The sequence below is a fragment of the Diabrotica virgifera genome, chromosome 8 (genome assembly GCF_917563875.1).
Source record: "Diabrotica virgifera virgifera chromosome 8, PGI_DIABVI_V3a".
NCBI classification, from domain to species: Eukaryota; Metazoa; Arthropoda; class Insecta; order Coleoptera; family Chrysomelidae; genus Diabrotica; species Diabrotica virgifera.
In genome coordinates this window covers 60,923,886-60,938,144 of record NC_065450.1, presented here as the reverse complement: position 1 = coordinate 60,938,144, position 14,259 = coordinate 60,923,886, and the positions used below count along the sequence as shown (strand labels likewise).

Genomic DNA, 14,259 nt, shown 5'->3' with positions numbered 1-14,259 from the left:
TTAATAACATATTGAGGTGAAGAAATAATTGACCAAATAATTAATCAGGTTCAAAGTGCAAATTATTACTCTGTCTGTCATATTTGACGAAACGACCGAAGTATCCCACGTGGAACAGCTTTCTCTAAATTTGATATACATACACAGTAACAACATTCGTGAAGACTTTGTCAAGTTCATTGACGCTTATGAGAACCTTAAAATAATTAGTGAAAATCAAGAAAGAGGGAACGAACAATGCCTGACAGGACAAGCATTGGGAAAAATAATATTAAACTTGTTGAAAGAACTGCACTTGGATCCGAAGAAATGTGTAGGAATCGGTACTACGGCAGTAATGGTGAATTTTGGGGCACTTCTCACACACGGTAAAAGTGTGTGAAAAGTGCCTTAAAACTCACTATTGTAACCCTAATTTTTAAAAATTACCCCCCGTACTTCCGGTACCTCATCCCAAAAAAAGTTGATGGCCCCTCCCGAAAATCGGTCCTGGATCCGCCCTTGACACACAGTCAGTTTTCCAAAAATATTAGGTTCGTCCTATTAAGATTTGCGCTATAACGCATGGAACTAATTTTATAAAATTTTTGTTAGTGTACGGACTCGTCGATTATACCTCTGTTTCTTCAATTATCTCGTTTTTGTAAGGTTATACCCTCATAACGACCCCAGTATCCAACATCCAGCCCGTCTCTGGGCACCAAATATTTCTGAATTCCGGGTGAGTTCTACTTTCCGAAAGACGCTCGTCGCATTCTTACTATAATTTGAGACTTGTAGTGAGGGATGAATAATATATTAGGCCTGGATGGGAGTCTGATGTGAGACTTCCACTTTTCTTGCTCCCGACGACTTGTAAACACTTTCTGATGTTTTTGGAATGAACTACTCTAGAGAACAAATTGAGTTTTATTAAAATAGATTTGAATGCCTTACCCTTGGAATGTAATGCTTTTAAACAGTTTTTAGTAAAGTCAAATTGCAACAGAAAAGAAAATTTTTAATATAAAATCCTTTAGAAAAGTATATTTATTAAAAAGAACCCTTTTGGGCTACATCACAGACCGTTTTGGGAATGAAAATTACATCTTCAGTGGTTCTACAAGGTATATACGGTTAGGTCACTGAACAAATAAGGATAGACATATTCAGCGAACGCCATATTGAAGTTTTTTATATGATTTATGAGTTTTTTATTCTCAAATTTGTTTATAATGCTTTATTTTTTAGTAATAGACGAAAAATGCGAAAATTTACCGTTTTTTGATCTTCATTTGTTTATAACTATGTATATCATCAAAATCGGCTGCAGGAAACATATAAGTTATTAATATTATATAGATGTCCATACTACTCAAAAAATAATTTGGTTTCGGCATCGAGGGGATGTGTCACGAGAAAAATCTTATTTCTCTGGACTGTTGTTAAATATCATAAATTTAAATAAAACGTCTAGTGATAAGGTTGATTTATAGTATTTATTATTTTTTATTTTTATTATATTATAAAATTGGCTGTATTTTTTAAATACCTTAATAAGTATCGTAGGCTCCTTGTCCATACTTACCAAATATTTGTTTGTCATAAAACTTCAATTTTTTTAAATACGGATTTATAATATATCTATTCTTATAATCAATATCAAATAATAATGGACGTGGTGTTATCGATGCTGGTAACCAAACAACTTTGTCCAAGCTTGAGGTTGGTTGAGGAATTGGTTTACTAAAAAATACATTTTATATATACAATAGTAATACAATATATAGGGTGTGCCAAAAGTAGCGGAACGGTCGAATATTTCTCGAAATATACATCGTATCGAAAAACTGAAAAATACATAAAAAAATGTATAAACATTTTCTGTGCTACTTTGATTGATAACTTATTTTGTTTTTCGGTAGATGGCTCTAGTTCATCCGTGACATTTCTTTCTTTGCAATTCGGAAAGGCCCAAAGTATGATACCTGGGGAAATCGGAGAGAAGAGGATATAAGACTACTGATGAGGGGGAAAAGACCTCCGAAACCGGTATAGACTCTTCCTGCACTCTCTGATTTAACCAAAGTATTATGCATATGCTGCATTTTCGTGTTGCAAAGAAATTGAAAAAAAAACACAGCTTACCGGTATTTACAGAAGTTGGACCACATTTTAACCATCTTGCATCTCACAGCCAAATCTTTCTTAGAATACGGCAAGTAGTCAAATTTAAACAAATAGAAAAGATCTTCAGAATGAACAACACCTACAAACATTAGTATACATTTTACTAATTTTACTTAATATCTTAAAGTTTAGGTATAAAAAGGTTCAAGTATATTTTAAGTTTTCATATTTTTCTAATAATATTTCTAATAATATATATTATATCTATTTTTTATTTATTTTTAATCAAGCGAGGGAGAAATATGTCATTTTCTCATGTGTTGTACACTGTACTTTTTCTATGGATGCGGTTTTGTCAAGAGTTCAAACTTCAAAATTAAATAATTTAGGTGCTTTTAGTTATGTTATATGCAGAAATTGAAATAAAATATATAATATACATGTAGGTATTTAATATTCTTAAAATTCATATACGTTATTCATTTAAAATTCTAATTAACAGTTATTTTTGAACAGTTTTGGAAGGTAATTCCTGGTAAGTTTTGCTTCAACACATTTTGTTTGACAACATAAATGGTGTTTGTGTTGTGCATGTTACCATGGAAACGGGGATCATATATAGGAAAACCCCCGGAGAACCCGTGAGAAAAAGTATGTCTCACTACAATGGCCGACTTTTCTCACTGGTTGAGAAATTGTTCGTTTTGAATGTATGTAAGTACATTGAGAAGTTGCACATTCTATAGCATGCATATAAAAATATTTTTAACAGGTTATCAGGAGAAATAAATATATAAAACCACGTACACATATGCCAGCCTGTATATAACTGTATGCGAACATTTGTACGACAGGACGAACCGCTTACGAGCTGTTCGTTAGTCGCTCGTCACCAACCTCGGCCTGTCGATTTTTGGGACGAACACAAAGGATTTTTGAAGTTCAATTTTGACGGCGTACGCAGAGATATTGTCTCGTTGAATCGAGATTGTGTGAATGACGTGTTCTTAGAGGTAAGAAACGTGAGAAATACAATGTAATCAAGTTTTATTGTATAGTTGATAAGCAAATAATTATTGTCTTTATTTACATTTAGAACGGGACGTTAAGAAAAAATTGGTAGAGTAGTTGGTTTGTCGCTTTCCATGGATCGTGATGAGTTTGTGATGAGTTCGCTGTAAATATATTTTCAACGAACTGTATGCGAGCAGTTCGCACACAGTCTACGTCTACAGTCGGCTGGCCTACGTCAACCTAGCTTAAGGTTGACTCATACCAATAATGAAAAAAATATTATATTATTTGTTATTTCATTTTTTCGAATACTTTTTCTCTCATACACCGACTATAATACTGCGCATAAACGCCATTTACGCAATTCCCCACTGGCAACTTTAGAATCTTTCAACTGTACATTTACTTAAGTATACTATCCATTGCAAGATAATTCGGATTTATATGTATATCTATTTAATATTCTATTATCACATTTTACTATAAATAATATAATTATTCATTTAAAGCGTACTTAGTACGCTTTAAATGAATAATTATATTATTTATACTAAAATGTGGTAATATAATATTACATAGATATAAATATAAATCCGAATTATCTTGCAACGGATAGTACAGTGATGAGCGCGCTAATAACCGGCAAAATAACGCAAAAGATGAAAAAAATTAAGTTGTGAGATCAAAAGAGATGAAACTAGTAGAGATAGTAGAGAATAAAACCTATAAATGTAAAGACCGAAATAGTTTTGTACACACTTATGACAACAGGTGACAGGGAAAAGTGAACTTTTGTAGCGTGTAAAACAAATAATTCCTAGCTGAGCGGTTTCGGCTTATAAAGCCATCTTCGGAGCTATGCTACAATAGAAAGGTCTCTATTTTTCACTAAAACCTATAAATTTACATTTTATTCACTTTTTGCTATACTACCTTTAGATGTATCGGACGAGTTCGGCAACTACCACTGTCACAGTGACAGTTTAAGTTGCTATACTTCTCTGATATTCATGCCTAATCTGTAACTCATTTCGATGAAAGAGATCAGGAAAATCGAATAGAATTGGCCAAGTCGAATATAAATAGTCAAAATCGGCATTCCATAACTCCCTCGGAATCTCTACAATCGGAATAGTGAATAGAAATGACTTTGACACCATTTACCCTGTCGAAATTAGATTTCGATAATCGGAATTGTGATTGACGCAAGCGCATTGTATTTTGTTTTGACGTTTATATTTTATATCTACTAAAAATAATTTATTACTACTTATTTATCATTATTTATAGTATTTTTACCTTTTGTATCTACTTTATTTTTAATCTGTGGTTGTATTTAGGAAATTGTATATTTTTTAGACATGTACAAGTATGCATCAAACCTAAACTTAAAAGTAATTTGGCATCCAAAATTCAGATTCTGAATGCTGAATGTTTGTCAGGCACAGTGTTGCCAAACTTTATTTGTTTATTTCTTGTAGGTACAATTTCAATCAACGGCATAATGTACAAGAATAGATTGTACCTACAAGAACGTTTGAAATATAAAGAGAGACTTATAGCGTTAATTGATAAATATTATATTATACCAGTTTACTTGTATTTGTATCAGTTAACGCTTATAGAAAAGAAAATAATTATAGAAAAGACGCTGTTTTTTAGGAAACTTGTTTATAAATTATTTTAGCTGAAATGAAATTTTAAGATTGTATAATTATTAGAAATATCTTACATCATACATCTTATCCTCATTTATCTCTTTTATTTTTCAGTTTATCTTCTTTTTATAACAATTTTAATTAACTTTGATTTAAAACCATTTATCAGTTTTTGGGGTTTTTGTGTCCAATATTTACACTAATTTTTAATTTTTTTTTCAAAACGTTTCTTTTTTGATATTTCAAAACTATTTTTAAAAATGTAAAGTAATGTGATAATATGAAAAATTGAAGATATGGCAACGTTGTTGTATTTCAAACTTAGAACCAGCAACAAACAGGTTACAGAACACTAATTTTGCTTGACAACGCGGCGTTGCAACCCCCTCTTGACCGCATGAAATAGAAAGTGCCGATTTCGATTTAACCTGCTTACGATGTGAGTTACAGAATGCCAATCCAAACACGAAAATGACGCAATAGATATCAAACATTCCGATTTAGGGTAATTACGATTCGACTTGGTCATTTCTATTCGATTTGTTAAAAGTAAATATATTGAAGATAATAATTATATACAGTTTAAAATGAATAAAATAAAATATATTCTATCTTCTGCAAATGAAAAGCAATATTATACTTCTTACTGCCATCCGAACATTATAGTAATATTAAAATGATACGATAAACAATACTATATTTATAATAACAATCTCGCTACGGTAAATCAACATAGCCATATATCCCGACACGGAGACCCTGCATTTCACTTCAATGCTGCATGCTTGAACAGCGACACGCAGTCAATTGTTCCTCGCTACTACCGCCTACTGCGGTAACGGTTACGGTGGCGTCCGCCTAGGCGCAGTTCCACCTCAAATACGGTGCATCTCTGCCAATCGAGCTATTACTAATTCAACACGTTAGCAACAACTGATTTTCTCATTCTCCTGGCGCGTCTTAAATATGCTCTCGATGCCACTTATCCTTCATTTTCCCCCAGCTTTGTTATGAAGAAGGAATGCGCTAACACGGACACTCCTACCGTCGTCTCTGGTAGACCAGCTCATCGCTTGCCGTGGTATCATATCGTTACATATTTTGAATTTAAAGGTTTCTATCGCTAAATTTCCCACCTCTACTAGTTTCATCTTTTTTATCTCACAACTTAATATGTTTTCCATCTCTGGCGTTATTTTGACGGTTATTATATTATATGTATATTCGGTACACTTATTTCTACTAGCCCCTAAAAGTCGGTCATTAGAATATCCCGGAATATTCTTGAATGTCACGAAATTCCAATAGGCGGGTTCGACTGTACAATGCGATACTTAATTTATATGATAAAGAGTTTGTTTTGGTTTATATATAAAGAAAAAAGTCATATTTGTATGTAAATTTTGAATATGTACGTACCTAATTTATTTTTATAATTTACTTTTAAAATATTCTGACAAATAAAAATATACTTGCCGCTAAAATTGTATCCAAGTGCCGCTTCAATATTAGGTCCTTTGTAACTAAATTGGTATAAGTATGTATTAGGAACATATTTTTTAACATCAGCGACAAATCTTTCGGCAGGTCGAATCATTTGATCAACATTGTAAAACTAAAAATAAAACAATAAAATATTTTATCTACTCTATCTCATAATATTATGTATAAGTTTTTAGTTTGTAAAAACTGTCATTATAGATAGCAGTTCGTGAAGGATTTAAAGTGTGCGTGAAGTAACAATGTATTTAAAATGGGATTTACTTTTTCGCACTGTTTTTTGGCACACTTTCATATAATCAAATATCCTTAACTTTCGCGTTGTCATGGTGATGACATGTAAGCAATAAATTTTAACAAAAGTTTTGACAGTTTTGTGGTTTGAAAGAAGTTAGAATTTTTAAATGTCAAAGTTCTAAAAATTGTAGAATAGAAATGCATTCCAGTGACGAAGAGTTACAGTTTTTTATTTGTTTACCGTAGATAAAATATTGTATGAAAATGTACGTGAAGTACTTTTTGCGAACTTGCGCGATGTCGCGTGCGTTCGCAAAAAACATACTTCACACGAACTGTTTCATAAACAACTATTGTTGATTTTTAATAAAATGTAGCTTAAAATGTTATTCATCATCTTGTCATATGTTTAATAGAAGGGGAGCAAAGTATGCTAAATATGCAATCACTCGAGCGTTATGGGGACCTATTGGGTTGTGAAGAGTAGGTCCTAAAACCAAAAAAAGTTAAGTAAAGTTTTACATTTAAATGGGTGCTTGCCATTTTTTAATTTAATTTTCCATTTCGAACAATACATATTTCCATGCATAATTCAAAAAATGTTTCGAATAAAAGATACTTATTTTTTCGTAAGGAATTCAAATCTGCAATAAAAAATGGGGGCTCCTATTTAAGATTTTGAAGTAACCACCCACCCCACCTCCGTGGGGGTCGTGTTTGGTGCCATTCGATAGATTTTTCAAAAATATTAAATAAGTGTATTTTACAGTTTTTCGATCTGATGTTTATTTCGCAAAATATCGCGGGATTCGTATTTAATATATTAAATTTACCGCCCACCCCTCTCCGTGGGAAGTCGTATTTGGTATCATTCGATAGAATTTAAAAAAATATTGAGCACATATTTTTAGTTTTTCGATCTGTCATTTATTTTGCGAAATATTCGCTTTTTCCTTCTGAAACTTTGGGGCTCGCCCATTTCCTTACGACAGGATCAAATCGTCAGATTTTTGAAACAAACATTATTTTGCATGTAGGTACTTAACTTACCCCATCTTAATCTGACAAGTTCGAGATTTTTTAAGGATAGATTTTTTTTTCGGGGCCCCCTTAACGAACTCCCCTGTGTTAAGAGCCAATATATGGTAGAGGTACATCTGCAGGGTACCAGGTTTCTCCCCATATGATAATCTGACGCGCTCGAGTAACTGCAAAAATCCCCGCTTGGGCTCCCCTGCAATAACTTATTTTCTGTATTTCTTATTTCACGCATTTAGTATTGCCGTTTTTTATTAAAATAGGGAATTCCAATATGCTGTCAATATTAAATCAATATGGCGACTGGGAAGAAAACATAAATTTTTGTTTGCCTCCCAGCAATGTTTGTTTGTATACAGAGATCATTGATTCACAAAATAATGGGAACTACTTAGGCATTTTAGAGCTACTTGTAGACTACGATTCTTTTTTACTTAGCTAAATATGAAGCTACTTCATATTTTACTTATCTTTTACTTAGCTAAATATTTATGAAAGAAATAAATATGAAGAAAACGGAATACCTACTCAGCAATATCGGAAGAAGAAGTCAAAAATTTAAAAATAGAAGAACAAGTAGAAATAAAAGGAACGAAGGATTTTAAATATTTGGGTTTGATAATGTGGAAAAACGGAACAACAGAAGCAGAAATAAAACATAGATTGGGACAAACAAGATCTTGCATCAAACAACTCCATAATGGAATCTGGAATAAGAACATTAAGGGAAAAACAAAAAATATATATTTTATACCAATATAAATATATACCAAATGTATACCAAACAATAGTACGAAGCGTCATGATATATGCCGCAGAAATTTGGGTCATAAACAAAAAAAAACCCAAAAGAGCATTCTGGCAACCGAAATGGAATACTGGAGAAGATGCTGTGGTCTCACCAGAAGAGACAGAATAACAAATGAGGAGATAAGGAGAAGAATTCAAGTGGAAAAAGATGCCTTGCAATATATAGACGAGAGAAGACTAAAATGGTACGGCCACGTACGCAGAGCAGAAAACACTTGGATAAAGAAGGTTGCAGAATGGAGCCCAAGAGGAACAAGAAGAAGAGGACGACTGAGTAGATCTTGGAAAAATGAAGTCGACGAAGCCATGTCTAAGAAAGTCCTGGCTGACGGAAGCGAAACGGCATTAGCTGTAGACAACCCTTTATAATATAGCTAAATAAGGCAATTAGGGTACCGAGAAAACTTTCTTATAATATACTTATCTTCAAAGATCTGTGAAGAAGTAACAGAAGGAATGGGAAAAAGCGTTTTGAATACAATTGTTAAAGAAAAAAAAAAAGAAGCCAAATATTACTACTTAAGTGTCGACTTAACACCAGATTTGTCTCGTATTGACCAGTTTACTAATTTATTAAGATTTGTTAGTTCATCTAATATTTAAGTGTATGCGCGTTTTTTCTCATTCTTACCCTTAAGTAGCCATACTGGCTAGGTCTTATAGTTTGGGTTGCCTAGGGACCTCAACGTTCTTATTCCGGGACTTTCTGAAAGTCCTAATACAGGGAGGGTACAAAGAAAGATGCGAACAAAGACACATTTCTAAGGAGGAACTGCTTACAAGTTGCTTAAATTTGTTCAAAGACCCTATAGTGTTTCAGACATATTTTTGAATTTATAATGAGGTGCTGTGCTATCAATATCAAGAGGATAGAATATAAGTCAAAATGAGTTTTCAAAAGGAAACCATATATACCTACGTGTACTAGAGAATTATCCATTGTAATATTTGGTACATCTCCAAAAAACTCTTTTCTGATTTTAAGTCCTGCCTCTGTTAAATTTTTGTTGGAAATAATGCTTGCTGGTACAAGCGTTGTTGGATCTTGATTAAATATTGGTATCGCATCCGGAATTCCTCCTGCAACAGAACATTTGAGACAAATATTAATGTCAATTAAAGTAAAAATTTAAAACATGTAAAAATAGTAAATAAAGGGATATGATATAAGTGTAAGAAAGTAGATAGTCAAAAGATCAAAGAAGCTAAAACCGAATATAATATTTATTTAGGTAAAACATCAAGACCATTAAACGTTAGAATAAGTGAACATCAATCCTATATAAAATAGATAGTCTAAGATACGATATTAAGGTCTATCGGCACCAATCTGTCTAATGGATAAACATTGTTGGATATGTTATTTAGTATGTAAACAATTATAAAAAATAAGGGATGCCCGATCTACTTTTGTTCTGACTATAATTAATTAATAATTAAATAACTTTTTTTATAAATTTAAAAAATTGTGATTTAATTTTTTTATTTTTAGGGCAAAATTGCGATTTTGACAATGTTTCCACACATAAAATTTAAAATAAACCTTAATTTCGTTATAAGCACCATTACAAACATAAAGTTAGACCAAAATAAGCCATTCACCACCCATGAGCAATATATATGGAAAAATAAGTGTTATTTTGGGGATGAATAACGTAGTTATTAAAAGTTGCACTATTTTTTTTCTATAAAACATTTTGATTTAAATTTTCCAAAATAATTATCTTTTCATTTCATTTTATCTGATTTAATGTTTTTTTATTTTTAGGGTAAAATTGCGATTTTTACAATGTTCTCCCACATAAAATTCAAAATAAACCTCATTTTCGTTTTAAACACCATCAAAAACATGTGTTTCTTATTTTAAACAACACCGAGGCGATGCCTTGGTTATTTACAACTAGTCACAAAAATAGATCACATAAAAATACTACGTGGAGTTAGACAGGGATGTATCTTATCGCCGTTGATATTTAATATGTACTCAGAGAGAATTTTCAACGAGGCTCTTTACGGAGTAGATGAAGGCATCCTTCTAAATGGCGACAGAGTAAACATTATTAGATATACCGACGACACCATAGTGATAGCAAATTGTTTAGAGGGACTTCAGAGGCTAATGGACAGAATCAACGAGTACATCAACAGTACGGACTAAACATTAATACCCAGAAAACGAAACAATTGATTATTATAGACTTAGGCAAATATGCAAATTGCATATTATGCATAAAATATGCAAATATGTAAAATTTTTTCATATTTTTATAAAAGTGTGCATAAAGTGCATATAATTTGAAATTTTGGTTGTAACTATGTATATTCTTGTAACAAATAGCTTGGAAATCCCAATATTTTGTTTTATAATCTCTTGGTATTTAAATTTTTGGTATCGAAAGTAGTAACTAATAAAAAAAGATAACGGCTTATAGTTTTGTCCTTGAATGTAAGGGTTCAAAAATCTGCCAGTTTATATCCCTAGGTAAAAATTTTTATTTTAAGGTGATACAGTAGCGATACAGTATACTAGTTAACAACACAGGCAGTTGTGAACCCGAAATTAGAAGACGCATTCAACTAGCAAGAGCAGCAATGAGTGAACTAAACGGGGTCTTGCGTGATCGTCACATTACTATGACAAACAAAAAGAGACTCGTTTCAACTCTGGTCTTTTCCATATTTTACTATGCATGCGAGACATGGACAGTCAAAGAATCAGATAGACGACGTATAGACGCCTTTGAAATGTGGACATGGAGACGCCTGCTTCGAATTCCATGGACGGCTCGCCGTACAAATGTCTCGGTTCTGGATGAAATTAAACCGGATCAGCGTCTCTCCAGTACCGTTTACTCTAGAATTTTAAAGTTCTTTGGTCATATCCATCGGAGTGATCACAAAATGGAGCGGTTGGTGGTCCAAGGAAGGCCTCAGACTCAACGCCAACGCGGAAGATCTCCACAACGATGGGCGGACATTACTAAAAAGCTTCTCAACAAACAGTATACTGAGGCAATACATGTAACTGATGACCGCGACCAGTGGAGAAATATTATCAATCAAACTGTCCGAGCTGCTGAAGCCCAATTATGAACCACAACACATCTACTAAGATGTTAATGACTATGATGATGATGACAGTAGCGATCAACAGGTAGCCAAAACGCGTTCCAAGATTGCGGCTATAATTCTGAATATTTTTTCGAGATATTTGGCACACCTATTCGTAATATAATAAAGAATGGCGGTACAGAGCCCAATTTGAAAAATATATTAATATGTGGAAATTACTCTGTAATTAAATACAATATTAAAAAAACGAGCCTGTACCGCCATTAAGAAGAACAAAAAAATACACTTTCTTCAAATAAACTTTTTTATCCGATGCCTAGATTTTGTGTCATTTTGGAACTACTAATGAAATAAAAAATTTTAGTAGTTCCAAAATGACACAAAATCTAGGCATCTGATAAAAAAGTTTATTTGAAGAAAGTGTATTTTTTTGTTCTTCTTAATGGCGGTACAGGCTCGTTTTTTTAATATTGTGTTTAATTACAGAGTAATTTCCACATATTAATATATTTTTCAAATTGGGCTCTGTACCGCCATTCTTTATTATATTACGAATACGTGTGCCAACTATCTCGAAAAAATATTCAAAATTACAGCCGCAATCTTGGAACGCGTTTTCGCTATCTGTTGATCGCTACTGTTTCCTCTTAACGGCCAATTTCACTTTTGTTGTTGAAGTCGAAAAATTTAAGCCGTGAGCACGTGCCTTTATAATTGCGACTAATTGTACTTTGAAAATGCCGAAAATAAACTGTGATAAAATTTGAAAGTGCTTCAAACTAAGAGGTATTTATGGACATGGATAAAGTTTATTGCTCGTTTTGTGGCAAAACCGTAAGTACCTACGTATTATTTGTTATTTTATTTTAAATATTTACACGGTGGTACAAACAAACATTTTAAAAGTTGAGAATATTTTTAATAAGTGCGAACACAAGGCTGGTTCGCAAGAAATCGATGTATTTTTTCGTTTTTCAAGCATTTTTTAAATTTCTTGAGATTAAAAAATTTTCAAGGTGCAAATCATTCAATAGTCTACTGAAAGGTCGCTATTACTTTTTTTATTGTAGCATTACTTGGCCTTTATTTTACTAAACACAAGAACATATTTATTTATTGCACTTAATTAATAAGGTGCTTTTAATTTATGTTCATAGTTTTTTTTCTCTAAATATAAAAACAAAATGTCGAGGCCTCCCGTAAATATTTGGGGGTTCTTCCTTCTTGCGCAGTCATTTCTTGACAGTTTCAAGATTACTGCACCAATTTTTATTGGATATTTTTAATTTAAATATTGTGATTGTTATGCAAAGAAAAGTTAAAATATTTTGATAATTTTAAGATTCCTACATCGATTTTAATTAATATTTTTAAAAGAATTCACTGCAAAACGAAAATGAGAGATATCTTACATTTCAATTCGTTCAGAGAAGACTATAAACGCCCTTAGGTGCGTTTCACCCTTATTAGGGATCGTCGGACGGGTTACATATGCTTCCCTCTGTGGTGTATATACCCCTCCAAAACAGCATTTAATAATTTGTTGTTACGACAATTCGAAATAATATCCTTTATTTGTTAAAATACTTAAACTTAAATATTTAATAATTACATAAATTTAGTTTGTAAAATACATAGGTACATGTTAATTAATATTTTATTACATGCATATTTTTGCGTAAAATACTGCATATTTATGCGCATACTTCATACATTTTTATGTGCATATTTGCCTAAGTTTACATTATCAGCCAAGGGAATATAAACGGGGTTCATCTATATATTAATGTAACGAAGATAGAGCGCGTAAAAGGGTATTGCTACCTGGGAACTATTATAAATTAATGAGCAATGGAGCAATGTACAGGAAATACAGTGCCGCATAGGAAAGGCAAGAAGTAACGGTCTTTAACAAAATTAGCGTCTTCTTCAAAAGCCACAACATATTATGCCCCGATACAAAAATGAGACAGCAAGGATCACAAACAAGGATGTCCTAAGAAGAATGAAGAAGGAACCGGAGATTGTGTTTACCATCAGATGCATAAAAATTGCAGTATCTCGGAAACGTTATGAGAACTCAATACCGTTACTCCCTACTGCAGTCCATATTGCAAGGTAGAGTCAGGGCCGTAACTACCATTGGGGCAACCGGGACAGTGCCCCCGACCAAGGGGGGATTTTATCTCCATGCATCCCCGTGCATAGATTTTAACGAGGAAAATAAAAATATGTATTTTAAAAGCCGATCCCAACGAAATATTTTCAAATGACACAATTTTAAAAAGATCGCAACATAGTTTTAATTTTTCACTGGGGAAATTAGTCTTTTAGACTAAAAAATTAAATTGGAACAGAACAGGGCAACTGAGGCCTGACCTAAGCTGGGCCCCCGAGACCTTAACATAAAAATTTAAATTATTACTTAAGAAATTAGTTATTTCGGCATAATAATACCTAAAACGCCGTTGGAAGAGGGGGGCACGGGCTAAGCTGGGGCCCTCGAGACCTTTCGTAAACATATAAATTGTGACTGATGAAATTAGTTATTTTGGCGAAATAAAAACTAAAATGCAACCGGAATAGGGAGCCCATGTCCCAGCTACTTTGTCTTAATCAATTTACCCCAGACCACATCTTGGTACATGAAAGAAACCACATATTGAAAAGAAAGGTATACATAAGCTAAAATGAGCACATTAGGATCAGTGCCACCAGTACACTGACCAGCTTCACTGTGTGTGCTTGGCTCACACTGCAGTAGCTTAAGGCACGTTAAGGTGCTTTTAAATTAAAGTGAACACGAACAAAGGAACGAATT

General features: G+C 32.8%; 1 protein-coding gene across 1 annotated transcript in view; it reads right to left on the bottom strand.

Moving 5' to 3' along the window:
• Window positions 1-1,459: 1,459 nt before the first annotated feature.
• LOC126890498 (cholinesterase 2-like) overlaps window positions 1,460-14,259 on the bottom strand; it is a 32,104-nt gene continuing 19,304 nt past the window's right edge. Inside the window, exons 7-10 of the mRNA XM_050659481.1 lie at window positions 9,286-9,446; window positions 6,258-6,396; window positions 2,128-2,248; window positions 1,460-1,725 (exon numbers count right to left, since the gene is read on the bottom strand). Of these exons, the coding sequence (XP_050515438.1) occupies window positions 1,533-1,725; window positions 2,128-2,248; window positions 6,258-6,396; window positions 9,286-9,446 (614 nt within the window). The 3' untranslated portion in view covers window positions 1,460-1,532. The remainder of the gene's footprint in view (window positions 1,726-2,127; window positions 2,249-6,257; window positions 6,397-9,285; window positions 9,447-14,259) is intronic.